The sequence below is a fragment of the Pongo pygmaeus genome, chromosome 5 (assembly GCF_028885625.2).
Source record: "Pongo pygmaeus isolate AG05252 chromosome 5, NHGRI_mPonPyg2-v2.0_pri, whole genome shotgun sequence".
Classification (NCBI taxonomy): domain Eukaryota; kingdom Metazoa; phylum Chordata; class Mammalia; order Primates; family Hominidae; genus Pongo; species Pongo pygmaeus.
The window spans coordinates 36,435,184-36,462,874 of NC_072378.2; the positions used below are offsets into that span (position 1 = coordinate 36,435,184).

At 38.6% G+C, this 27,691-nt stretch overlaps 1 protein-coding gene across 3 annotated transcripts in view; it reads left to right on the top strand.

Moving 5' to 3' along the window:
• The window catches only part of MAPK14 (mitogen-activated protein kinase 14), an 83,537-nt gene that overhangs the window by 35,662 nt on the left and 20,184 nt on the right, over nt 1–27,691 (top strand). For all 3 annotated transcript variants that reach the window (XM_054491211.2, XM_054491213.2, XM_054491212.2), the window contains exons 4-8: nt 9,659–9,770; nt 10,472–10,501; nt 10,830–10,877; nt 12,564–12,678; nt 13,254–13,325. In XM_054491211.2, the coding sequence (XP_054347186.1) occupies nt 9,659–9,770; nt 10,472–10,501; nt 10,830–10,877; nt 12,564–12,678; nt 13,254–13,325 (377 nt within the window). The remainder of the gene's footprint in view (nt 1–9,658; nt 9,771–10,471; nt 10,502–10,829; nt 10,878–12,563; nt 12,679–13,253; nt 13,326–27,691) is intronic.

Genomic DNA, 27,691 nt, shown 5'->3' on the forward strand with positions numbered 1-27,691 from the left:
GTCTGTATGGTGTATCTTGTTGCTCCTATGCTACAAACCTGCATGGCATGTTACTGTACTGGATACTGTAGGTAACTGTAACATGATGCTATGTATTTTGTATCTAAACATAACTAAATATAGAAAACATTCAGTAAAAATATGGTACTGTAGGCCAGGCTTAGTGGCTTACTCCTATAATCCCAGTACTTTGAAAGGCCGAGGTGGGCAGATCACTTGAGCCCAAGAGCTGGAGACCAGCCTGAGCAACATAGGGAAACCCCTTCTCTACAAAAAAATTTAAAAAATTAGCCGAGCATGGTGGTGCATGCCTGTAGTCCCAGCTACTGGGGAGTCTAAGGTGGGAGGATCACTTGAGCCCAGAGGCAGTGGTTATATTGAACCATGATTGCGCCACTGCATTCCAGCCCAGGTGACAGAGTGATATATGTGGTCCACTGTTGACTGAAACATTGTTACGTGGTACATGACTACTTCAGATTTTTGCTATGTTTTAAATTTTAATTCTTACAAATGAAGACTATACCTTTGAGAAAGGAACAATAGGTAGTGCATTTTGAACATTAGGAACAATATACAGTTACTGAATCTGGATGGAGATGATTTTTGGAAAATGCAGTGTTAAAAGATGGATATACTGAGTTGCTCTTGACCGCCATAGGATGTGGTTGTACAGATGGCAAAATTTTCTAAAGATACAGCAGATCTAGATCTCTTAAATGATTGGAAATCCTTTGGGCCTTTCTGTTGGCTTCTTGATAGTAATGTTTGGCAAGAGACTGCATGCATATATATTTCTGTGTATTCAGCAGATATTACCAGTAGAAATGCAAAAATCTTAAATAGCCAGTATTTGAACCTAACACCAGAGCAAGCTGTAATTTAGTATTACTACGATATTGCCTTTTCTTTGTGTGTGTGTGTGTGTGTGTTTTCTTTTTGTAGTTGGGACTACAGGCTCACACCACTAGACTCAGCTATTTTTATTTTTTTGTAAAGACAAGGCCTTGCTATGTTGTCTTGGTTGGTCATGAACTCCTGGACTCAAGCAATCCCCCAACCTTGGCCTCCCAAAATGCTGGGATTACAGATATGAGCCACCATGCCCCTCCACCCCTTTTTCTTAACTGTAGTGGTTCTTTGCACAAGCATAGTAGACAAGAATTTTTTTATTCCTCCTGGGAACTATTTCCTCAAATTTCATGGAAACTGAATTGTCATGAGTTAAGTGGAAATTAGTCTTCTGATACTTTTTCCTTTATTTTACAAGTCCCCATCCCAGGTTTCTTACACTGAATTCCTTATCTCTGCTTCATTCTTGAAGAGGGAAATGGAAGTGGGGTTTTGGATTCTACCATGATAGAGCAGAAGACCTACAACAAGGCTAATCAGCCTTTGTTTTAGTGAAAGCCAATGAGAAGAGACCACTTCTTCCACTTACTAACAATGATTGCTCAACTAATAACTTTAGCTTTTTATTTCAATGTAAAAATTGCTGAAAACACTGAATTGGTAAAGGAAATTTCTGGATTTACATTTTAACCTGATGTTGTTCAATAAATATTTGAATATCTACCTTATGCTAGGCACAGCAATAGTCTCTGAGGAATATAACAGTAAATAAGAGCTGAGGCTGTTAATGGGAGAGAAGAACAATGTAAATGATCAAACAGAATACCATGTGGTAAGACCTGAAAGGTCCTACATGAGTTGGTCTCTGGTGTACTCTCTAATCTAACCTCACCTAGTCCTCTTTCCACTCTGTCTCCACCCCAGTCACTCTGGCCTCTTGTTCTTTGAGTACAGACAACCACATTTGCAATAAGGCCTTTGCACCAGTTTCTGTTATTGCCCTGGAACTTTTTCCCCACATACGTACATGACTGTCTCCTTTCCTTCAGGACTCTACCCAAGGGTCTTCTCATCAGAAGCTCTTCTTTTGTTACCATTCTAACTGAAATAGTACCCCTACTGTCACTGTTTACTCCTTACCGTGCTTTGTTCTTAGCAAATTTTGTTATTGTCTGTCTTCTCCCTCTGTTTGTAAGCTCTGTTTCAGCATGGAGTTTGTTTTCTTTGTTGCTGAATCATTAGCACTTAGAACAGTAACGTGCACTCCATTGTTTGTTAAACAGGTGAACACAAGAATTGCCATTATAGGGCAGGTATAGAGTGCTAAAGGACTGCATAGTATGGCCACCTAACCCAGACGTGGGGTGTCTTCAGGAAAGCCTCTGCAAAAAAGATGTATACACAGAGGGCTTAACGGATGAAGGAGAGTTGGAAAGGTGAGGGAAGTACAAGTTCATCCAGGGGCCGAGAGAGGGAGCTGAGGGCAGAAAAGGTGTGTGTGTGTGTGTGTGTGTGTTTGGTGGGAATAGAGGTGTATATGGCAAAAGATGAAGCTGGAATGGGGAGGGACTAGATCTTTGGGGCTTTATAAGCTAAGCCTCGTTAAGGTGGTTGCTTTAGAGAAGAGATCAAAGGGTACTGGGAACTGGAAATGGGATTGGAAAAAGGATGAAAGGTTTTACTTTATGTGGGATGACATAGTTACAACTCTCTCCCCCTTCCTCCCCACACAAACACATTCCATAGTGTGTGATAAAAAGATATCATTTTACCAGAGGCAGTTTTCTCCTGGATCCTTAACACATTAGGAAATATTTTGGATGAGCATACTAGTTGAAAATCTGAAATGGATTTAAGACTTTTCTAGGAACTTAAATTTATGTAATGATGCTTCTCATTGTTAATATCTGACTTTAATTTCTTTTGGTTTGACTTCTTGCCAACATTACAACTATGTCCTTTCTTTAAAAAACAGGGTCTTATGCTTATGAGTGAAACTGACAAAACATGTGGGTGAGCAGTTCTATAAAAACTTTCTTTTTTTCAGTAACATCTTGGAGGGTACAAAGGGCTTTCACATAATCTCATTTGACACAACAACCCTGTGAAATAGATGGTATTATCTCTAATTTTCAGATGAGGGAACTGAGGTTGAGAGAGATGAACCTAATTGTATAATATCACATACAAAATTGCATCTCTCCCTGGTCTTTTGGCTCTAAACCTATTTCTCATCACATTTTTCTGATCTAAGGCTATGATTATTATTTGAAAGTCTGCTACCCCTTCTTATTGAGTAAATATTGTGTTAAGTTCTATGTGAGATGCCAAAACTAAGGGCCTGTCTCGTTTTCCAATTGCTATGGTCTTATTAAAGAAATGAGGCATTTCTTATTAAGAAATGCTTACCTAAAATAACTGAAGGGCTGAGTCAAATCTGTAATGTCTAGACAACTTACAGGGTGCTGCATGAAACTCAGAATATTAGAGAAGCTTAGTGGAGAAAAGCCTCTAAAGAAGGTAATAACTGTGTCCGAAGAAACAAATAGGGATAGGATGTGGAAGTTGAAATTTATTCCAGACAGAGAATGAAGGAAATATGTAAAGTGTACAGAAAAGAGATTTGTATGGAATGGAGAGTGTTAAATGAAAATAACTATTGATTCTTCTTTTGTACTTGGATAAAAATTGTGCATTAATGGAATTCTGGGTGTGTGTGTATGTGTGTGTGTATGTGTATGTGTGTATGTATAGGGTTATTCCTAATTTAGCTAATAAATGTGATCTTTTTGGAAATAATGGTGAAAGAAATACCTAGCCGAGTTGCTTGGACTTATAGGTTATTTCCTAATTTAGCTAATAAACATGGTATTTTTGGAAATAATGCTGAAAGAAATACCTAGCCTAGTTGCTTGAAACTAGGCTAAGTGCTCAAGATAGTGAACACAGGAAGAGAAGTGGTCTAGGAAAAAGATTAATGAGTTAACTATTAACATTTATGTTTACAATTTTTTTTTTTTTTTAATCAGAGAGGTCTGCTGAAATGGGGATGGTGGGTGGCGAAACTCCTTGTAGATGTTTTTACAAACTCACGTTTGAAATCTAAATAAGTTACATATCTCTTAAGAAAATATCATTCAGTTTTTGCCTGACGTGATCAATAAGATGCCACCTTTTTCTCAGATTAGCTAGTTTTAATAGGTAAAGAAGCTTCAAGGCCTAGCTTAGAGTTTGAGTCCTTCAGCAATCTCTCTCTAATTCACTCCTTCCTAAGTCTATTCTGGGACCCTCTCCTGTGTGTTCTCCAGCACCATATGTCCCTTTATTATGATTATATATTCATATATGCCTTCCTTTCATCTAAATGCTGTATCTGTCTTTGCCACTGCTGCATCCCGAGGGCCCAGAAATACGTATTTGTTGATGGAGTGATAGAATGAGTGAATGACTTTGTGCTGTCACTGTTTATAACTGGTTGATGATTTGGTTGTCTGAAAGCATGCTCAGTGCTCTCTTCCTTTGACTAGCTTTTTTGTTTTCATCCTGTAATGTAGACTGTGTGGTAAAATATTGAGTCTAGTTTCATTGATGCAGGTAATGTAGAAGGCATCTTTTAGTAATCTTTGCTTCAAATGAGAATAATTTGTTGTGAAATAAGCCTACTAAGCTGCCTACTTGGCTGCTGAATGGTTCTTTTACCCCTAAATTAGAACAGTCTGGTCTGCCTACCAGATAAGATCTTTGGCACACATATTTCAATAAAATGAGCCCTTGTCTTGTCTTACTAGTAGTGCTGTGTGAGTTGTCCTGAGTCATTCAGTGGTAATTGAGTGCCTACTATCTATCAGACACTGTTCGCAGTACTTTAGATACTACAGGGAACAAAAAATAACCCTGTCCTCCATGAACATTGTACAAGCAGATAACAATAAACAACACTGAGCATATAAAAAGGGAAATTACATAATCTGTTAGCAGACAATAATGCTATAACTAAAAAGAAAAGGTAGAACAGTAAAGGGGAATTAGGAGTACAAGGGCAGGGGGGAAGATGAAATTTTAAATGAATAGGCCTTATTGAGATGAATTTTGAGCAAAAGTGTGAAGAAGTAGAGGAATTAGACCTGGGGGTATCTAGAGGAAGAGCATTCCAGGCAGAAGAGGAAGTCAGTGCAAAGGTCCTGAGGCAGACTGCATGATATATTGGAACTGGAGCAAGGAGGCCAGTGTGGAGCTGAGTAAGAGCAAGGGACAGAGACATAGACTATGAAATCAGAGACATAATTAGGGGCAGTGTACTGGATTAGGTAGGGCTTTGTCTGCCATTGAAAGGAATTTTGTGTTTTACTCTTAGTAAAATAGGGAGCCTTTTGAGGAAAGGAGTGCCCTGATCTGAGTTTTATTTCTAAAGACTCACTCTTCCCCTGTGTTGAGAATAGACTGTAGTAAGTCCCAAGGATCAATAGGTGAGTTGCAGAAGCTTGTGCTTACAAATTGTCAATCCCTGTGATTGTTTTAAGCACCCTGTTTAAATATGGAATAAATGTTTTTTTTGTTTTGTTTTGTTTTTTGCCTTTTGATAATTGGTTTGAATAGGACTGATAGTAGTTAAGAGATGCCAGTCTATAGATACAGAAGAGTTTTTTCTACATAGGTTCTTTCTGATTGTTCTGTGCTTTAAAAAGTGGGAGGTGGGGAGGAAGAGGGCGGGGACAGTGGTGCTGGTCTTAACAATTGGGTATTATCCAAGAAGTATAAATGAAGCTGTACAATGGGGTGCTGTCTAGAGTACTGAAAAGCGTTTATGACAGAGTTCTTCCTTGCTGTCACAGTACATTTTACTCACAGGAGTCACATTGAGAAATGTGATTTGTGCTCTCTATACTTTGATTAAATTTAAAGAAGACCAACTTCACAAGAAAAGTGAAAAACAAGATTTGTATCAGTCCATGAAATTGTTTTCAGCTTTTAGCCTAATAAAGTCCAACTTAACTTAATTCCTTTGTAAAGATGTGAGAACTAGATAGCTTTCCAACCATACTCAAGTCTAACCTTCCTTAATTTACTTTACTTAATTTACTTTAGGTGTTATATACATTGACAATATTAGGCATGTCTTTACTAAAATGTAATTGACTATGCTTTCCAGAAACAAATACTATAGAAATCATGTGACTCTCCATTAATGCCTCTTTTGGAATGTGCTTCTTAAAATGTGCTCATTTATATTCCTTGCCCCCATCCTGTTCATTATTTTTAGAAGTTGGTGCATCTTCCATAAACAATCAGCAACTTTGCATGATGCTTGCTTTTGTCCCCTGTTGTAAGACTTATTTTGAAAATCTTTCTATATGGGAGTTAGAATGTAACAATTGGTGGTCATGGATTGGTCTTTGGGCCTCCTGGAAACAAGTATAGTGATTAAGTTAGTTCCTGCAAGATGCTTCTGCCATAAATAATGCCTTTCAGTTTATTTCATTGTAGCTTAGTAGTAATGCTTGATAGTTATTACTATATAGACTAATTAATCTTATAAACTTGCATAATGTTTTGGCAGTCTCACTGTCCTAAATTTTGGTGATAAAATGGATGTGGTCTCTGAGGGGTAAAGGATTTGAGAGAAATTACATAGTGGTAAACTGTTCTAATTAAAAGCTCTCTCTCTCTCTCTCTCTCTCACACCATGCAGTCAGTGGTCATCTGGCTGCCTAATATTTCTTAACTCACTGGTAACCATTTACACACAATAACTGTACTTGAAGTTGCTATGGTTTCATTAGTAGTTTTACCTAACCTTTGTGAACTGGCTCAGGCGTATTAGTTAGGACTATTATTATTTTTATTTAAAAATAAGTTATGTTTGTCTCTTCTCCATAAAATTATTTAGAAAAGTTCAAAGAATAACCCTCTTATTATCCAATGTCAAAAAATATAATTATGTGCAAAGTAGTCTTATATGACCAAAATTAGATTCTGTCTTCCTCAGCTTATGCATCAATTTAGGGTTAAAAAATACAGTAACTGTGATTAGGACAGAATACTGCTATGTTCTTGCCAGCCTAAGAACTTTGTTAAGATTAACTTTGATAGTAAATACAGTATTGAGAATTATTAAGGAAATTATTCAGACATATTGCTTCCCTAGTTATTGTGACATTTATAAGAGTTTTTAAAAAGGTGATTCCCTTGATGTAAATTTTGTATCAGCTGAAAGAATTGTTGGAAGAATATGTGCTGTGATTAAGATTATGGTCTGTGGGGTCAGTTAGTTTTAGATCCAACTCCTGACATTACTACTCTTTTTGACCTTGAGTAGATGGTTTATCCTTATTCTGTCTCTATTTCCTTGTCAAGGAAATGGGAACGCTAATGGACATTATCTCTCAGAGTTATGGGAAGAGTACATGAGACATGGACATAATAAACTGCTTGCTGCAGTGCTGGACTCAGAATAAGTGCTACTTAGTGCCTTTGGTTATGTTATGTTCAGATTGGAACATTTCTTAAAACATTTCAGTCTCATTTACTTATTAATTACATTTAGAGTCTACTCTTTCCTGAAGGCAGTATAAACATGCAAGTTTTAAAAATATGAAATGCTAACATCTTAAGGTTACAACTAGGTTAAGTCCTGTTGATCTTCATGAAATTGAGAACTGACCATGGCAGCCCTACCGGGAAATTATGACAGAGAAAAAAATTCCATTCCTCTTGGAGGACAGAAAGTAATAAATATAGTGTATTAGTTGTGTGTGTAGGTATATAAAGAGAGGTCACACACACACACGTTTATTCTTATAATACATTAATAATAGATCTAAATTACTGACCTGCTTTCTTCCCTTCAAAATCCATAAAAAATGAAAATAGAAATGAAACCAGTGTTCTTTATAGCTCAGCTGATATATATTATTACCCAACCTCAGGAATAGGAATGATTCTTAGACAGTAAATAAAACTTACACTTATTTTTAAAAATTCAGCCTCTTAGCCAGGCACGGTAGCTCACGCCTGTAATCCCAGCATTTTGGGAGGCCATGGTGGGCGGATCACTTGAGATCAGGAGTTCGAGACCAGCCTGGCCAACATGATGAAACCCTGCCTCTACTAAAAATACAAAAATTAGCCAGGCATGGTGGCGAGTACCTGTAATCCCAGCTACTCAGGAGGTGGAGGCACGAGAATCACTTAATCCTGGGAGGTGGAGGTTGCAGTGAGCCGAGCTTGTGCCACTGCACTCCAGCCTGGGCGACAGAGCAAGACTCTTGTCTCAAGAAAAAAAAAAAATTCAGCCTTTTTAGAACCGATCTACTTTTTATGTTTCCATAGCTGTGTAATACAGTAATGAGTGGGTTAAGGCATTGTGTGTAGAATATGTGTGGTGAACCTGTTGGACTTGAATGTAATCATTCCCTAATCTTACCACATAAAGATGGGATAAATAACCAGCACCACACCTGTGAGGAGAAATTCTGGAATGCCTCATCTTGCCTCCAGATAAAACATGTTCCTCCTTCCTTTAAGGTAAATGCAGGAATATTGTCAGTGAACAAAATCCTTTCACTAATCATTCCTGAAAAAGAATTATAGTTTGAAAATAAAAAAATACTCCTATTTTAGAACCTATAATGTGGAAGACTTATAATGAGGTGAAAATGTAGTGGTGGATTTAAAACTACAAGATACTTAATTATAGCCATGCAGTAAGTTATACTATATATTTGTCATGCAAGAATAACATTTTTTAAGAAAACTGATACTGACATATGTATCTTTCTAATCCCTACCTTTGCTTTTTTTGTTTTCTTTTCTCTTTTATTTTTTGTAGAGATGGGGTTTCCCTATGTTGCCCAGGCTGATCTCACACTCCTGCCTCAGCCTCCCAAAGTGCTAAGATTATAGGTGTGAGCCACAAAGCTTGGCCTGGTTTCTTTTTTCTTGAAATAACCTGGAAAAAGATATGTCAAGTAGGAATAAGTTGTAAATGTTTAGAATAGATGGCAGGTAGTTAAAGTTAGAATAGTAATGTTGGGAGGCTGAATTGGGAGGATCACCTGAGACCAAGAGTTAGAGCCCGGCCTGAGCAACATAGTGAGACCCCATCTCTACATAAAAATTAAAAAAAATTAGCTGTGCTTGGTGGTGCACACCTTTAGTCCTAGCTACTCGGAAGGCTGAGGTAGGAGGATCACTTGAGCCTAGGAGTTTGAGGTTGCAGTGAATTACTATGATTGCTCCACTGCATGACAGAGCATGACCCTGTCTCTAAAAAAAAGAAAAGTAAAAGAATAGCGATGTTGAAAATGAGGTAATGAGGTGCCCTTCCCCCCAAAAAATGAGTAGTTCTTAACTTTTAGCTGTCATCATGGTACAGCTACCATTTTAAGGGAAGGGTAGCCTTCCCTTAAAAACTTAGAAAAGTCGAGCTGGGCACGGTGGCTCACGCCTGTAATCCCAGCACTTTGGGAGGCTGAGGCGGGTGGATCATGAGGTCAGGAGATCAGATAGACCATCTTGGCCAACACGGTGAAACCTCGTCTCCACTAAAAATACAAAAATTAGCTGGGCGTGGTGGTGGGTACCTGGAGTCCCAGCTACTTGGGAGGCTGAGGCGGGAGAATGGCGTGAACCTGGGAGGCGGAGGTTGCAGTGAGCTGAGATTGCACCACTGCACTCCAGCCTGGCAATAGAGTGAGACTCCGTCTCAAAAACAAAAACAAAAACCAAAAAACTTATAAAAGTCTTGTGAAGATAAGAACTTTCTTAGGGGTTCTAGATTGTTATGTAACTTTTCACTAATTTCTAGGTATTTGGTGACCCATCTCATGGGGGCAGATCTGAACAACATTGTGAAATGTCAGAAGCTCACAGATGACCATGTTCAGTTCCTTATCTACCAAATTCTCCGAGGTCTAAAGGTACAGATAATATAAGTAATAATTTTTAAAAATGAATTCTCCCTTTCTCCCCTCCTTTTAGGGCTTAAACAAACAAGTAAACAACTTTTCTAATGGAAAATTCAAACACATACAGTCACAAGTAAAGGTCATATAGTACAATAAACTGCCATGTACACTCAGTGACAATAGTTACCGACATATGGCCAATCATGTTTCTTTTGTATTTCCCAAGCCCTGGATTATTTTAAAGCAAGTCTAGACATTATATAATACCATCCATAGATACTTCAGTATGCATATCTGAAAGATAAGGACTCTTCATTCTTACATCTAAACAATAATTTATTGATGTAATCTAATATCTGGTCAGCGTAATGTTGAGATTTTCAAAAAATCCTCAAGAAAGACTAATTTATTTGTTGGAGGGGCAGATAAACAGTGTTTTAAAATTAAACCCATCTTTGATATTTAGCCGCTTTGAGTCCTTATTGAGCTCCAGAGTGCCAACCAGAAAATAGATTAAAAGCTCAACTGAGTGGAGTCAATGGCTGTGGAAATTATAGTAATGGTAAATGTACACAATACTGATAGTTACTTATGCTGATTTCTAATCTTACTGTTAACACTAGCAGTTCTTACTGATTCATGAAAATGTGCAGCAAATATGTTATATGACAGTAGAAGGTTGGAGGTAACTTTGACTTTTTTCTCTTTTGCAGTATATACATTCAGCTGACATAATTCACAGGGTATGTATTGTGACTTTGATTACATTATTTTGGGGAAGTGGGATGAGAGTGAAAGAATGGCATTTAGCCAAGATCCTAATCTAAACTTTAGCCATTGAAATGTTGATTGATTGCAACTTTACTGTAGGTTTAGGCTGATTAAAGAAAGAAGATGTATAGTTTTTTTCTATGTAAGGCTAACTTGGACTGGATATTGACTGTAGGATGGAGATTGTCTTTTGATAGCTGGATGAAGTCTTTTATGTCTGGATCCTCATTATTACCTGTAGGGGGAGAATTGATCATGCATCATAAAGTTGATCCTGTCTTCCCTGTATTTGCTTCCTAGGACCTAAAACCTAGTAATCTAGCTGTGAATGAAGACTGTGAGCTGAAGGTAAAATGAAGAGACAGTATTCATTGTTTGCTTTACTTTGAGATTATATGTTTGACTAAGCAGGCAAACTTTCATAGGGAGTAGATTTATGAGCCATGACTATCTGAAATTCGTATTATTTTTATTATCAGACTTTGAAATTTAAACCATTTCTGAGTAAGCTAAGTGACATTGAAAGTGGCATCACTTGTTTTTATTTTAACATAAAGTTAAATTATAAATTTAATATATTAGTCATAATAAAGGAGGATAATAGGCAAATATCAAATAAGCAGTCCCAAAGAGGTGATAACTAGATTAAATACATTTCTAAGAGGAGAAATGGCAGAAACCCACTCACTCAAAATAATTCAAATAAAAAATAAGTGAATTAATTGTTTCTAAAGAGCAAGCAGCTCTAGAACTTGTTTTGTTCTATTTCATTTTTTTAACTTAAAAATATTTCTATACATTAGAATGCACCATTTCATTTGGCAAAATTGTATTTCCACTTAACTCACATTTATGATAAAGAACATTTCTCTTTTTTTTTTCTTTTTTTTGGATGCAGTCTCGCTCTGTTGCCCAGTCTAGAGTGCAGTGGTGCGATCTTGGCTCACTGCAACCTCTGCCTCCTGGGTTCAAGCGATTCTCCTGCCTCAGCCTCCCGAGTAGCTGGGACTACAGGTGCATGCCATCACACCCGGCTAATTTTTGTATTTTTAGTAGAGATGGGATTTCACCATGTTAGCTAGGATGGTGTCGATCTCCTGACCTCGTGATCCACCTGCCTTGGCCTCTCAAAGTGCTGGGATTACAGGTGTGAGCCATTGCTCCCAGCCAAGAACATTTGGATTACTTTAAAAAGTTTATGGCCAGGTTCGGTGGCTCATGCCTGTAATCCCAGCACTTTGGGAGGCCAAGGCAGGTGGATCATGAGGTCGGGAGATAGAGACCATCTTGGCCAACACAGTGAAACCTCATGAGGCTGAGGCAGGAGAATGGCGTGAACCTGGGAGGCAGAGTTTGCAGTGAGCTGAGATTGCGCCACTGCACCCCAGCCTGGGCGACAGGGCAAGACTCCATCTCAAAAAAAAAAAAAAAAAAAAAAAAAAAGTTTATTGTGTCCCTTCCTAGTCAATCCCTACCCCTCCACCCCTAACTCTGGCTCCAGGCAACTATGGATCTGCTTCTAACACTATAGATTAGGTTTATCTTTTCTGGAGTTTCATGTAAATGGAATCATATAGTGTGTATTTTTGTGTGTCTGGCCTTTGCTTGGTGTAATGATTTGGTATTGTGTGTGTCAGTGGTTTCTTCCTTTTTATTGGTAATAGTATTTTGTTTTATGAACATATCAGAACTTTTAAATCTATCCACCTGCTGATGGACATTTGCTTGAGTTTGAGGCTGTGTAAAGCAACTGTGAATGTTCATATGCAAACCTTTGTATGGACGTAAGTTCTCATTGCACTTGATTAAATACCTAGGAATGACATTTTTGTTTTGCTTTTTGTAATTTCAGTTTAAGTTCTTGCTGTATATTTACCATACATTCTAAGTATGGACCAGGAAATCTCTTTATGAAGTGCTATTTTGTTCTCCTTTTTAATAAGGCAACAGAGGTTTGTTTGTTGTTGTTTTGTTTTGTTTTCCCTGCCTGTTTCTAAGTCTTAGCAGTTTGTCTGTTCCTCTTCTGCCCTTTAGATTCTGGATTTTGGACTGGCTCGGCACACAGATGATGAAATGACAGGCTACGTGGCCACTAGGTGGTACAGGGCTCCTGAGATCATGCTGAACTGGATGCATTACAACCAGACAGGTATTACTCGCCTTGGTTATTTAGGGCCTTGTTTAATTCCATGTTGGATGCATTTGGGATTCTCAGAAGTAGAGATGGTGGGAGTGGGAAGAAATGTCTTTTCTTCCCTCAGTGATCCTTTTAAAGCCTGCAAGTAAAAATATTTCACTTCCTCAGATGGGGAAGTGGGGTTTTATACACAGCTTTTAAACCTTGTGATTTAGCAATTGGGTTTCTATTTATTTAGATTTTGAATATATTCTCTGAGTACTTATACCTAAAGACAATTAGTCCATAATTTTAACCCCTCAATGTTACTTGGAAGAATCTACCATTCTACTAATAAGAAACTTGCCCCTTTTTAAACAGCTTATTTCTCTTAAGTGTGTTTTGACTTACCCCACCTCTGAACAGCCCTTTAGTCAGGTGAAGATCTTAGTAAGCTATTTATTTCTGTAAAAATTGAGTATGATTGTTGAGCCTCAGATGTCTTAAATAGTAATTTGAATATTTCACCCCTAGTTACGGTTTCATTTGTTGCCAAGAATAGTAACAGTGACATTGCATATACTTTTACTTCTTTTTAATTTTGCCAGTTGATATTTGGTCAGTGGGATGCATAATGGCCGAGCTGTTGACTGGAAGAACATTGTTTCCTGGTACAGACCGTATCCTTTAAAAAGTTTTGGATTCTTGTTTCTTATCTGTATTCCAGTGTCCATGGATGTATACTCCTTTTACTTATCTCTAGGGAAGGCTCTCTGTATTTTGCTTTTATAGTCTAGATAATGCATTATGAGGTCTTTCTTCTTACTGAGTAGCTTGCCTTGCCAAGAAAGAGGCTTCAGTTTACTTTTGTGAGTTGGAAAAATTCCTCATAAGTTGAAAAACCCATCAAATCTGTCTTCTTTTTGCAACAATCCCTTATTAATCATCCCACAGCAGTTCTGAGACCTGAGCATACTCATGAGAAACTCCAGATCCCAGTGACAGTTTTAGTCTACTTGTATAAACACTTAATGAGCACAAGATACCCGTTTATAAATGAAGGGCATCTTGCTATTATGTTTATGTATTAAAAGGGCTATGTTTGGTACCTGCAATGATATACTGCTTACTTGTTATGTTTGTTGTTTGACAACAAATAGTAAAAGCAAGAAGTGAAAAGGTTACCATGTAATGTAGTTTTGTTTTTCCAGCACAAGTTTTTCCCAGATTGCAGCCAAACCCTAATTTACTCCAAGACTTACCGTCTAATTTATGGTTTATTATAGCCCCTTTATTTTAGCTCCTTTCCTATCTGCAGTATGCTTGTTTCATGGTTCAGTATTAATGTCATGAAAAATGTGGTTTGTTGGAACTCTCATCAGTTCTACTTATGGAAGATGTTTAGGTGAGAAAGAATGTTAAAATGTATGTCTAGAATTAGTTTTGGGGATTTTTTTCTTTTTTTTGTAGAATTGAGTTAACTAGCCTTCAGGTGGTTTTGGTTGGGCAATATTAGACATGCTACCTCTGATCTGTTATGCCTAGAGATCTAAAAGCCGTTTTAGTCCCTTACCTAAATAAACTCATTGAGTTTATAAACCAGAATGTCAATTCACTTGCTTACAATTTGGGATATACTTCTGTAATGGCTATGATGTTCGTGATATCTACCCACGTGTTCTAACTATCTTCTGCTAGAGAGAATGTACTTTCATTATGAGCTGAAAAAACCTCTATTTCTCAGGTAAAGCTGTTTCTTTCTCTCTGAATATTAGGATTGATACAGAGTTCAGTCTCCCTGTATTTAGCTTAACTTATTACTCCCTACCTCTGGATTTTAAATTAGTTTAATACCTGGTATTTCTCCTTTGTCCTTTGTTTCATTCACCTTATATCTGTTTCTCAGAAATTTGGTATATATATATATATATTACAGTCCAAGGTAAGAGAATTAGGGAGAATTCATACTTCCCCCTTTCCTCAGGTACATATCTCAGAGTCCCATCCTTGGTTTGTCCTCTGGAGTAGCTGCTGTCCTGATGCTATTCTCTGTTCCCTGCTCCCCTTCCTCTTCTTGTGTCTGTGTCTTCAGCTACCATTCAGTCAGTCACAGACCTCCATGCCGGTGTAGACACACAAGGTGGCAGAGAGGGAAAGACAGTGTAACATACAGGTTAAGCACATGCTCTGGAGCCATATTTCCTGGGTTTAGATCTTAGCTCTTTTATTTCCAGCTATGTAACTTTGAGTAAGTTTTCTAACCTCTATTTCTCTCAGTTTCCTTAACCATAAAATGATAATAATCATACATACTCACAAGGTTGTCGTAAGAATTCAGCCAGATAATAACTGGAAAGTACTGAGACGAGCCTGCCAGTAAATGTTAGCCATCATCTTCAGTAATGGCCTTGCAAAACAGATTATCCCTTCACCCTCTCACTTAATTGCCTACCTATGAATCATTAATGTTTTGTTTTGTTTTTAATTCTGTGATAGGTAGGAAAGGATGGATCTCCTTGGCAGACTACTGTTAGAAAGTTTTCAAAGCAGTATGGGTCTTGTACCTTTGTGGTCCCGTCTCACAGACACCTGTCTATTCCCTGACCCTTTTAAATGCTAACTTTCTGCCTGTAGGAAATCTTCCCTTTGTGCTTAGGTCTTTTTCTTCTGTGAGCTTTAGATAAACAACCTAGTGTTTAAACTTTTTAATAAGGGATTCATTTTTTAATACATGAGAATTCATTTCAAAATTTTGGTTTTAGTTATTTAGTTTATTCTACTTGGCTCTTTTTCAGACATATGTTCTCTCCTGGATTGTAAAAGTCGAAATCAAAGGATTTTTATTTGTAATATACTTTACCTTTCTCTTGTAAGTTGCCATCTGTGTAGATAACAGCTTTTGATTGCCTGACAAGAAGAAAAGAGGAAAATGTTTCCCATTATCTTTTCCTGCCTGAACTATACGGTCACTTGTGTTCCAGCATAGTGGTTCTTAACCCTCATAGTGTGTCAGAATCACTTTGCAGAGCTTTTAAAAACTCTAGATCCCTGGAGACCATCCTAAAGACTCCATTTTGTTGTCATGGGTCAAAGCACAGTCTTCCAGTTTGCAGCTAGTGTTGAGTACAACTAGAGTTTAACCCAGTAGAATTTTAGTTTAATATTGGCTGGTCTTGAAGATGTTAGTAATCTCTATTCATTTTTTTTGAAAAGTACCAATGAGATCAGAAAGTTAATTAGAAAACATCTAGTTGAATCCCCTGTTTTTAATAGATGAGGCAACCAAGACCCAGAGAATATAATCCAAAGCTACCTGTCATGTAGGCCACAATTTCTTTTCCAATATTCTGTTCTTCACTGTTCTTCTAATTTGTAGAACTCCTCTTTTCAAAACCTTTGGAGAATGTATTGGCCTCATACCCTCTTCCTTCAGCCTGAAAGACATGCAACTGCCACTTATTTATGATTTTTAAATGCAACCTCTAGAACAAGGGTGTCCAGTCTTCTGGCTTCCGGGGGCCACATTGGAAGAAGAAATGTCCTGGGCCACACATAAAATACACTAATGATAGCTGATGAGCTTAAAAGAAATTGCAAAAAAAAAAAAATCTCATAATATTTTCAGAAAGTTTACAAATTTGTGATGGGCTGCATCCAAAGCCCTTGGGCCACATGCAGCCCGCAGGTCCTGGGTTGGAAAAGTTTGCTCTAGAAGGTACTCATTGTTTGAGTGTCCAGTTTTCTCCCTGTTTTCCTTATTTATTGATCATTTTGCATTTGGAATTGGTGGTTTTGGCTTGTAAGTAAGAACTATGTACTAGAACTTTTGTGGTGTTGCAAATGTTTTATATCTGTGCTATCCAATGTTGTGGTTGTAGGCACCAGCTGCCTGTGGCTAATTATTAAGCAACTGAAATGCAGCTAGTGATGAGCAGTAATGTTGTGGAGAAGAAAAAAAAGAAATATAGCTAGTTTAACTTGGAAATTGAATTGAAAATATTTATGTGATTAAATGTATATAACATAAAATTTACCATTTTAACCTTTTTTTTTGAGACAGTCTTGCTTTGTTGCCCACGCTGGAGTGCAGTGGCATGATCTTGGCTCACTACAACCTCCGCCTCCTGGGCTCAAGCGATTCTCCTGCCTCTGCCTCCCAAGTAGCTGGGATTATAGGTGTTTACCACCATGCCTGGCTAATTTTTGTATTTTTAGTAGAGATGGGGTTTTACCGTGTTAGCCAGGCTGGTCTCAAACTCCTGGCCTCAAGTGATCCGCCCACTTTAGCCTCCCAAATTGCTAGATTACAGGCGCGAGCCACTGCACCCGGCCCCATTTTAACCATTTTAAGTATACAATTCAGTGGCATTAATTACATTCATGATGTACAATCACTACTACTACCTATTTCCAGAATTTTTTCATCACCGCAGATGGAAACACTCAGCCCATGAAACAGTAACTTCCCATTCTCCCCTCTGGTAACCTCTGTTCTTTCTGTCTCTGTGAATTTGCTTATTCTAGATATTTCATAGAAGTAGAATCATATTATACTATATTTATCCTTTTGTGTCTGGATTATTTCACTTAGTATAATGTTTTCATGGTTCTTCCATGATGTAGCATGTATCAGAATACTATTCCATTGTAAGTATTTAATATATCCCACATTTTGTTGACCTGTTCATCTGTTGGTAGACAGTTGAGTTGTTTTTACTTTTGGCTATTGTGAATAATGCTGCAGTGAACATTGTCATACAGGCATCTGTTTGAGTCCCTGCTTTTGATTCTTTCGGTTATGTACCTAGGAGTGGAATTGTTACATCATATGGTAACTCTATGTTTAACTTTCTGAAGAGCCACCAAACTCTTTTCCATAGTGGCTGCACCATTTTACATGCCCACCAGCAATGTATGAGGATTCCTGTATCTCCACACTTGTTCTTTTTTTTTTTTTAGTAGCCACCCTAGTAGTTACAAAGTGGTATCTCACTGTGGTTTTGATTTGCATTTCTCTCATGACTAATGATTTTGAGCATCTTTTCATCTGCTTATTGGCCATTTGTATGTCTTCTTTGGAGAAATGTCTGTTCAAGTCTTGCCTATTCTTAATTGGGTTGTTTGTCTTTTTGTTGTTGAGTGGTAGTTCTTTATATATCTTGGACCCTTATCAGATAAATGATTTGCAAGTATTTTCACCTATTTTGTGGGTTGTCTTTTCACTTTCTTGATAATGTCCTTTGATACATAAAACATTTTTAATTTTGATAAAGTTCCAATGTATTTTTTTCTGTCCTTGCTCATGCTTTTTTGATGTCATATTTTTAGACTGTATTGCCAAATTCAAGGTCATGAATAATTTACCCCTGTGTTTTCTACTAAGAGTTTTGTAACTACTAGGAATATAATAGGGTTTAGCTCTTATACTTAGGTCTTTGATCCATTTTGAATTAATTTTTATAGATGATGTGAGGTAGGGGCCCAACTTCATTCTTTTGCATCTGGAAGTCCAGTTATTCTAGCACCATAAAGAGACTATTACTTTCCCCATTGAATCAACATTGTACCCTAGGATTTCTCCTTTGTTTTTTGTTTCATTCACCTTTTACCTGTTTCTTAGAAATTTGGTATATATAATTAGCAATACACGTCTGGGTTTAATTCTGGACTCTCAGTTCTATTCTATTGGTTTATATATCTATCCTTATGGCAGTACCACACTGTTTTGATCACTGTAGCTTTATAGTAAGCTTTGAAATCAGGAAGTGTGAGTCTTCCAGCTTTGTTCTTCTTTTTCAAGATTGCTTTGACTATTCTGGGTCCCTTGTAATTTCATATGAATTTAACAATTGGCATTTCTGTTTCTGCAAAAAAAGGCTTTAGAATTTTGATAGGGATTGTTTCAGATTTTTAGAGCACTTTAAGTGATATTGACATCTTAACCACTATTAAGTCATCCTGTTCGTGAACACAGGATCTCTTTCCATTTATTTAAGTCTTTATTTTTTTTTCAGCAGTGTTTTATAGTTTTCAGTTGTAAAGTCTTTTACCTTGGTTGAATTTTTGCCTGTGTATTTAATTTTTTTTGCTGCGATTATAAATGGAAATTCTTGGGTGTGTTCATTGTTGATATATAGAAACCAAATTAATTTTTGATTGTTGATCTTACACCCTGCAAATTTGCTCAATTTATTTATTAGCTCTAGCAGCTTTCTTCTAGATTCTTCGTGATTTTCTATATATAGGGTCATGTCATCTGCAAACAGATAGTTTTATTTCTTCCTTTCCAATTTAGATGCTTTTAATTCTTTCTCTTATCTAATGTAATGGCTCTGTCTAGAACTTCTGCTACAATGCTGAATAGCAGCAGTGAAAGTAGGCATCCTTGTCTTGTTCCTGTCTTGGGGGAAAGCTTTCAGTCTCTTCCCATTGAGTATGATGTTAGCTGTTGGTTTTTCATAAATGCCCTTTATCATGTTGGGGAAGTTCTCTTCTTTGGTAGTCCATTTCACATTGCTATAAAGGAATACCTGAAACTAGGTAATTTATCAAGAAAAGAGGTTTATTTGGCTCACAGTTGCACAGCTGTAAAAGAAGCATTGTGCCAGCATCTGCTTCTGGTCAGGACCTCAGGAAGCTTTCACGTATGGTGGTAGGGGGAACAGGCATGTCACATGTCAAAGGAGGGAGCAAAAGAGATGCCAGACTCTTTTAAACAACCAGCATTTGCATGAACTAATAGAGTGAGAACTCACTCATTAATGTGCGGAGGGAACCAAGCCATTCATGAGGGATCCAAGACCCTAACACCTTCAATCAGGCCCCACTCCAACATTGGGGATCACATTTCAACATATTTGGAGGGGACAAAACATCCAAACCCTATCACCTTCTGTTTAAAGTTTTCTGAGTATTTTTATCTGAATTTTAAATGTCATTAAAATTTTATTTAGATTACTTTTAAACTTAATTACACATGGCTAGTGGTATTGGTTTATGCATTTTTAGATCTCTTCAAGTTATCTTCCTGTTCTACCTTTTTCTTGGGTTTTGTAATTAGTCTCCTTTTTGAAAGATTATTTTGGTACTGGTTGTTAGTAATTCCTGGATTTCCTTTAAAGATATAAGAAATACTGGGGAGGGGACAAGATGGACGACTAGAAATAGCTGCAATCAGAGGCTTCCAACAAGAAGAACGAAAACGGTGAGTGAATCCTGCATCGGCAACTGAGGTATTCAGCTTCTCTCAATGGGACTGACTAGGTGGTTGGCATGACCCATGGAGAGTGAGGAAAAGCAGAGTGGAGCGACAGCCCACCTGGGAGCTGCAAAGGGCAAGGGGAGTTCCCACCCCAAGCCAAGGGAGGTGGTGAGTGATTGTGCTACCCTGCCCAGGAAATCATGCTTTTTCCAAGGATCTGTGCAACCTGTGATTCAGGAGATCCCCCTCATGAGCACACGCCACCAGGGCCTTGGGTCCCAAGCACAGAGCTGTGTAGATTCTTGGCGGCCTCTTGGCTGGAGACTACATAAGACTACTGAGTTCCTTGGGGGAGGGGTTGCTGTCATCACTGCAGCTCCAGTCTGCTGTTTTCCCCTGCTGGTGCTGGAGAGACTGGGCGGTTGGGACCCAGAAGGAATTCCCTACAGTACAGACCCTACAGTGGTGGTGGCACATCATGGCCAGACTGACTCTTTAGGCTGAACTCTGACTCATCCCCCTACACGGGGCAGGGCCTCTCTGCGGGAATTTCAGCAACTCCAGCCAGGGGTTTACAGACAGAATTCCAATCTCCCTGGTATGGAGCCCCTGGTGGGAGGGGTGGCCACAGTTTCCACAGATCAGCAGACTTAGTCTTTCCCCTTGCTGGCTCTGAGGAATCCAGGCAGTCTGGATGAGTGAGATTCCCCCCAGTGCAGCACACCGCCTCCACCAAGGGGCAGCCAGAGTGCTTTGTTAAGTGGGCCTGTGCCTCTTGACTGAATGAGACCCTTCCAACAGGGGTCGCCAGACACCTTACACAAGAGTGTTCCCACTGGCATCAGGTTGGTGCCCCTCTGGGACGGAGCTCCCAGAGGAAGGAGCAGGCAGCCATCTTTGCTGTTCTGCAGTCTCCAGTGGTGACACCTCCAGGTACAGGAGGGACCCAGGCAAATAGAGTCTGGAGTGGACCCCCAGCAAACTGCAGCAGCCCTATGGAAGAGGGGCCTGACTGTTAAAAGCAAAACAATGGAAAGCAACAACAACATCAACAAAAAGGTCCCCACCAAAACCCCTCCAAAGGTTAGCAGCCTCAAAGTTCAAAGCTAGATGAAGTCATGAAGATGAGAAATAATCAATGAAAAAACGCTGAAAACTCAAAAAGCCAGAGTGCTTCTTTTCCTCCAAATGATCACAACACTTGTCCGGCAAGGGCACAGGTATGGGCTGAGGCTGAGATGGATGAATTGACAGAAGTAGACTTCTGAAGGTGGATAATAGTGAACTTCACTGAGCTAAAGGAGCATGTTCTAACCCAATGCAAAGAAGCTAAGAACCATGATAGAACATTACAGGAGCTGTTAACCAGAATAACCAGTTTAGAAAGGAACATAAATGATGGAGCTGAAAAACACAACATGAGAACTTCATAATGCAACCACAAGTATCAGTAGCCAAATAGACCAAGTGGAGGAAAGAATTTCAGAGCTTGAAGACTATTTTGCGACAAGATTAGAGAAAAATGAAAGGAAATGAACAAAACTTCTGAGAACTATGGGATTATGTAAAAAGACTGAACCTGCGAATGATAGGGGTACCTGAAAGAATTGGGGAGAATGGAAACAAGTTGGAAAACACACTTCAGGATATCACCCAGGAGAACTTCCCCAACCTAGCAAGACAGGCCAACATTCAAATCAGGAAATCCCTAGAGAACCCCAGTAAGCTGCCCCATGAGAAGATCAACCCCAAGATACATAATCATCAGATTCTCCAAGATTGAAATGAAGGAAAAAATACTAAGGGCAGCCAGAGAGAAAGGCTAGGTCACCTACAAAGGGAAGCCCATCAGGCTAACAGTGGACCTCAGCAAAAACCCTACAAGCCAGAAGAGATTGGGGGCCAATATTCAACATTCTTAAAGAATTTCCAACCCAAAATTTCATATCTGGCCAAACTAAGCTTCATAGTCGAAGAAGAAATAAAATCCTTTTTAGACAAGCAAATGCTGAGGGAATTCATCATCACCAGGCCTGCCTTGCAAGAGCTCCTGAAGGAAGCACTAAATATGGAACGGAAAAACTTACTGGCCACTACAAAAACACACTGTTTTCTTTTACCAGTAACACTATGAAGCAGTTACCCAACAAGTCTGCAAAATAACCAGCTAGCATCATGATGATAGGATCAAATTCACACATAAAAAATATTAACCTTAAATGTAAATGGGCTAAATGCCCCAATTAAAAAACACAGAACAGCAAGCTGGATAAAGAATCACGACCCGTCAGTATGCTGTTGTATTCAAGAGACCCATCTAACATGCAGAGACATACAAAGGCTCAAAATAAAGGGATGGAGGAAAATTTACCAAGCAAATGGAAAGCAGAAAAAGGCAGGGGTTGCAATCCTATTTTCTGACAAAACAGACTTTGAACCAGCAAATATCAAAAAAGACAAGGGCATTACATAGTGGTAAAGGGCTCAATTCAACAAGAAAAGCTAACTATCCTAAATATATATGCACCTAATACAGGAGCACCCAGATTTATAAACCAAGTTCTTAGAGATCTACAAAGAAACTTAGACTCCCATACAATAATAGTGTGAGACTTTAATACCCCACTGTCAATATTAGACAGATCATCAAGCAGAAAATTAACAAGGATATTCAGGACTTGAACTCGGCTCTGGACCTGATAGATACCTACAGAACTCTCTATCCAGAAACAACAGGATATACATTCTTCTCAGCAGCACATCGCACTTAGGCTAAAATTGATCACATAATTGGAAGTAAAACACTCCTCAGTAACTGCAGAAGAACTGAAAATATTACAAACAGCCTCTCACACCACAGCACAATCAAATTAGAACTCAAGATTAAGAAACTCACTCAAAACCACACAATTACATGGAAATTGGACAACCTGCTCCTGAATGACTCCTGGATAAATAATGAAATTAAGGCGGAAATCAGAAGTTCTTTGAAACCAATGAGAACAAAGAGAACATACCAGAATCTCTGGGACACAGCTAAAGCAGTGTTAAGAGAGAATTTTATAGCACTAAATGCCCACATCAAAAAGCTAGAAAGATCTCAAATTGACACCCTAACATCACAACTAAAAGAACTAGAGAACCAAGACCAAACAAACCCCAAAGCTAGCAGAGGACAAGAAATAACCAAGATCAGAGTGGAACTGAAGGAGATAGAGACACGAAAAACCCTTCCAAAAAAATCAGTGATTCCAGGATCTGGTATTTTGAACAACATAAAATAAAATAAAATAGTTAAGACTCCTAGCTAGAATAATGAAGAAAAGAAAGAAGAATCAAATAGACACAATAAAAATGATAAAGGGGATATCACCACTGACCCCACAGAAATATGAACAACTATCAGAGAATACTATAAACACCTCTATGCAAATAAACTAGAAAATCTAGAAGAAATGGATGAATTCCTGGACACATATGACCTCCCAAGACTGAACCAGGGAAATGTTAAATCTACCAATAACAAGTTCTCAAATTGAGACAGTAATAAATAGCCTACCAAGCAAGAAAAGCCCAGGACCAGACAGATTTACAGCCAAATTCTACCAGAGGTACAAAGAAGAGCTGGTACCATTTCTTCTGAAAGTATTCCAAACATACAAAAGGAGGGACTCCCGTGTAACTCATTTTATGAGGCCAGTATTATCCCAATACCAAAGCCTGCCAGAAATAAAACAGAAAAAGAAAACTTCAGGCCAGTATCCCTGATGAACATCAATGCAAAAATCCTCAGTAAAATACTGGCATACTGAATCCAGCAGCATGTCAAAAGCTTATCCATCCACCACAGTCAAGTCAGCTTCATCCTTGGGATGCAAGGCTGTTTTAACATATGCAAATCAATAAACATAATTGATCACATAAATAGAACTAAAGGCAAAAACCACATGATTATCTCAATGGATGCAGAAAAGGCCTTTAATAAAATTCAACATCCCTTCATGTTAAAAACTCTCAGTAAACTAGGTATTGATGGAACATACCTCAAAATAATAAGTCATTTAAGATAAACCCACAGCCAGTATCTTACTGAACAGGCAAAAGCTGGAAGCATTCACCTTCAAAACTGGCACAAGGATGCCCTCTTTCCCTACTCCTATTCAACATACTATTGGAAATTCTGGCCAGGGCAATCAGGCAAAAGAAAGAAATAAAGGGTATTCAAATAGGGAGAGAGGAAGTCAAACTCTGTTTGCAGGTGACATGATCCTATATCTAGAAAACCTTGTTGTCTCAGCCCAAAAACTTCTTAAGCTGATAAGCAACTTCAGCAAAGTCTCAGGATACAAAATTAAAGTGCAAAAATCACAGCTATTCCTATACACCAACAGTAGACAAGCAGAGAGCCAAATCATGAATGAACTCTTATTCACAACTGCTAAAAGAGAATAAAATACCCAGGACTATAGCTATTAATAACAAGGGAAGTGAAGGACCTCTTCAAGGAGAACTACAAACCACTGCTGAAGGAAATCAGAGAGGACACAAACAAATGGAGAAGCATTCCGTGCTCATGGATAGGAAGAATCAATATCATGAAAATGGCCATATTGCCCAAAGTAATTTATAAATTTAATGCTATTCCCATTAAACTACCATTGACATTCTTCACAGAATTAGAAAAAAACTTTAAAATTCATATGGAACCAAAAAAGAGTCTATATAGCCCAAACAATCCTAAGCAAAAAGAACAAACCTGGAGGCATCACACTACCTGACTTCAAACTATACTACGAGGCTACAGTAACCAAAACAGCATGGTACTAGTACAAAAACAGACCAATGGAACAGAATAGAGATCTCAGAAATAAAACTGCACATCTACAACCATCTGATCTTCAACAAACCTGACAAAACGAGCAATGGGGAAAGGATTCCCTATTTAATAAATGGTGCTGGGAGAACTGGCTAGCCATATGCAGAAAATTGAAACTGGACCCCTTCCTTACGCCTTATACAAAAATTAACTCAAGATGGATTAAAGACTTAAATGTAGAACCCAAAACTATAGAAACCATAGAAGAAAATCTAGGCAATATCATTAAGGACATAGGCATGGGCAAAAATTTCATGATGAAAACATCAAAAGCAATGGCAACAAAAGCAGAAACTGACAAATGGGCTTCTGCACAGCAAAAGAAACTATCATCATAGTGAACAGACAACCTACAGAATGGGAGACAATTTTTGCAATCTATCCATCTGACAGAAGTCTAATATCCAGAATCTACAAGGAACTTAAATTTACAAGAAAAAACCCCATTAAAAAGTTGGCAAAGGGCCAGGCACAGTGGCTCATGCCTGTAATCCCAGCACTTTGGGAGGCTGAGGCAGGTGGATCACGAGGTCAGGAGATCGAGATCATCCTGACTAACGTGGCGAAACCCCATCTCTACTAAAAATGCAAAAAATTTGCCAGGCGTGGTGGTGTGCACCTGTAGTCCCAGCTACTCAGGAGGCTGGGACAGGAGAATGACGTGAACACAGGAGGCAGAGCTTGCAGTGAGCCGAGATCACACCACTGCACTCCAGCCTGGGCGACACAGCAAGACTCCATCTCAAAAAAAAAAAAAAAAAAAAAAAAAGTTGGCAAAGGACATGAACAAACGCTTCTCAAAAGAAGACATTTATGCAGCCAACAAACATGAAAAAAAGTTCAGTGTCACTGACCATTAGAGAAATGCAAATGAAAACCACAATGAGATACTGTCTCATGCCAGTCAGAGTGGTGATTATTAAAAAGTCAAGAAACAACAGATGCTGGTGAGGCTATGGAGAAATATGAACACGTTTACACTGTTGGTAGGAATGTAAATTAGTTCAACCATTGTGGAAGACTGGTGAAATCCTCAAAGACCTAGAACCAGAAATAACATTTGACCCAGCAATCGCATTACTGGGTATATACCCAAAGGAATATAAATCATTCTGTTACAAAGATACATGCATGTGTATGTTGATTGCAGCAGTATTCACAATAGCAAAGACATGGAATCAACCCAAATGCCCATCAGTGATGGACTGGATAAAAAAACATGGTACATATACACCATGGAATACTATACAGCCATAAAAAGGAATGAGATTGTGCCCTTTGCAGGGACACTGATGGAGCTTGAAGCCATTTTCCTCAGAAAGCCAAACACCACATGTTCTCACTTACAAGTGGGAGCTGAACAATGAGAACACATGGACACATGGAGGAGAACAACACACGCTGGGGCCTGTTGATGGGGTGGGGGGCAGGCGGAGGGAACGCATCAGGATAAATAGCTAATGCATGCGGGGCTTAACACCTAGGTGATGGATTGATAGGTGGAGCAAACCACGATGGCACATATTTACCTATGTAACAAACCTGCACATCCTGCACGTGTATCTCAGAACTTTAATTTAATTTAAAAAAAAAAAGAAATACTCATTTTTGTCTTAAAGCCAATTATGTGTTATGAGATTAGAAATTACTCTTGTTTGTGACTTTGCAGAACCCTTCCATCTGGCCTAATAATAGTATTATTATTTTTTAAAGAATGAAGCCCTTTCTTAAAAGCCTAGTTGACTAGGGATATCAAGTGGACACAGCTGACAGAACTTTGTACTAGAAAGGAGGGAGGATACAGAATGTCTCTTCAGGTACAGTACTAACTTATTTCAAATACCATAGATCTTGAAATGAATAAGCCACTTAGAAAATTCTGTTACCAGCACTTAACACTCTGCAGCTTAAGGAAGAGAGAAAGTTTTATAGCCCTGTTATGCATCAAATACTGTTTTTCTACCAGAGATCACAGCCTTGGCTTGCTGTTGTTTTCCTTTTCTACATAATCAAGTGAATTTCCTTTATGTGTAAAACCTTCTTTAATTTTAACAGAAATGGTGCTCTTAAGACATTATGGGTTAATGGAGCTGAGTTAAAATCCACTTGCCATCAGTTGCTGCCCTGGTCTATGGGAGTTTTCTTAGTGTATTAAATTTGCTTCTTCTATTTTTTTTCATTTCTTCTTTTGCAAACATGTTTTGAAATATTTCAGACATACTACTAGACAAAGAATAATAAACACCTCTGTTCATACTGTCCTGCTTGTGACTTAAAACACTGGCAATAGAGCTAAAGCTTCTGGAGACCCTTCTCTCACATCTGCCCATCACTTTCAGTCATTGGTTTCAAATACTCTTTCTTTTTTTTTCTTTTTTTTTTTTTTTTTTGGAGACAGAGTCTCCCTCTGTCGCCTAGGCTGGAATGCAGTGGCGCAATCTCGGCTCACTGCAACCTCCGCCTCCTGAGGCTGGTCTAGAACTCCAGACCTCAAGTGATCTGCCTGCCTTGGCCTACCAAAGTGTTGGGATTACAGGTGTAGCCACTGCACCCTGCCAAATATTCTTTTTTTTTTTTTTTTGAGATGGAGTCTCACTCTGTCACCCAGGCTGGAGTGCAGTGGCGCAATCTCAGCTCACTGCAACCTCCGCCTCCCAGGTTCAAGTGATTCTCCTGCCTCAAGTGATTCTCCTGCCTCAGCCTCCTGAGTACCTGGGACTACAGGCGCACGCCACCATGCCCAGCTAATTTTTTTGTATTTTTAGTAGAGATTGGGTTTCACCATGTTGGCCAAGCTGGTCTAGAACTCCAGACCTCAAGTGATCTGCCCGCCTTGGCCTACCAAACAAAGTGTTGGGATTACAGGTGTGGCCACTGCACCCTGCCAAATATTCTCTCTCTCTTTTTTTTTTTTTCTTTGGAGACAGAGTCTTGCTCTGTCGCCCAGGCTGTAGTGCAATGGCGCAATC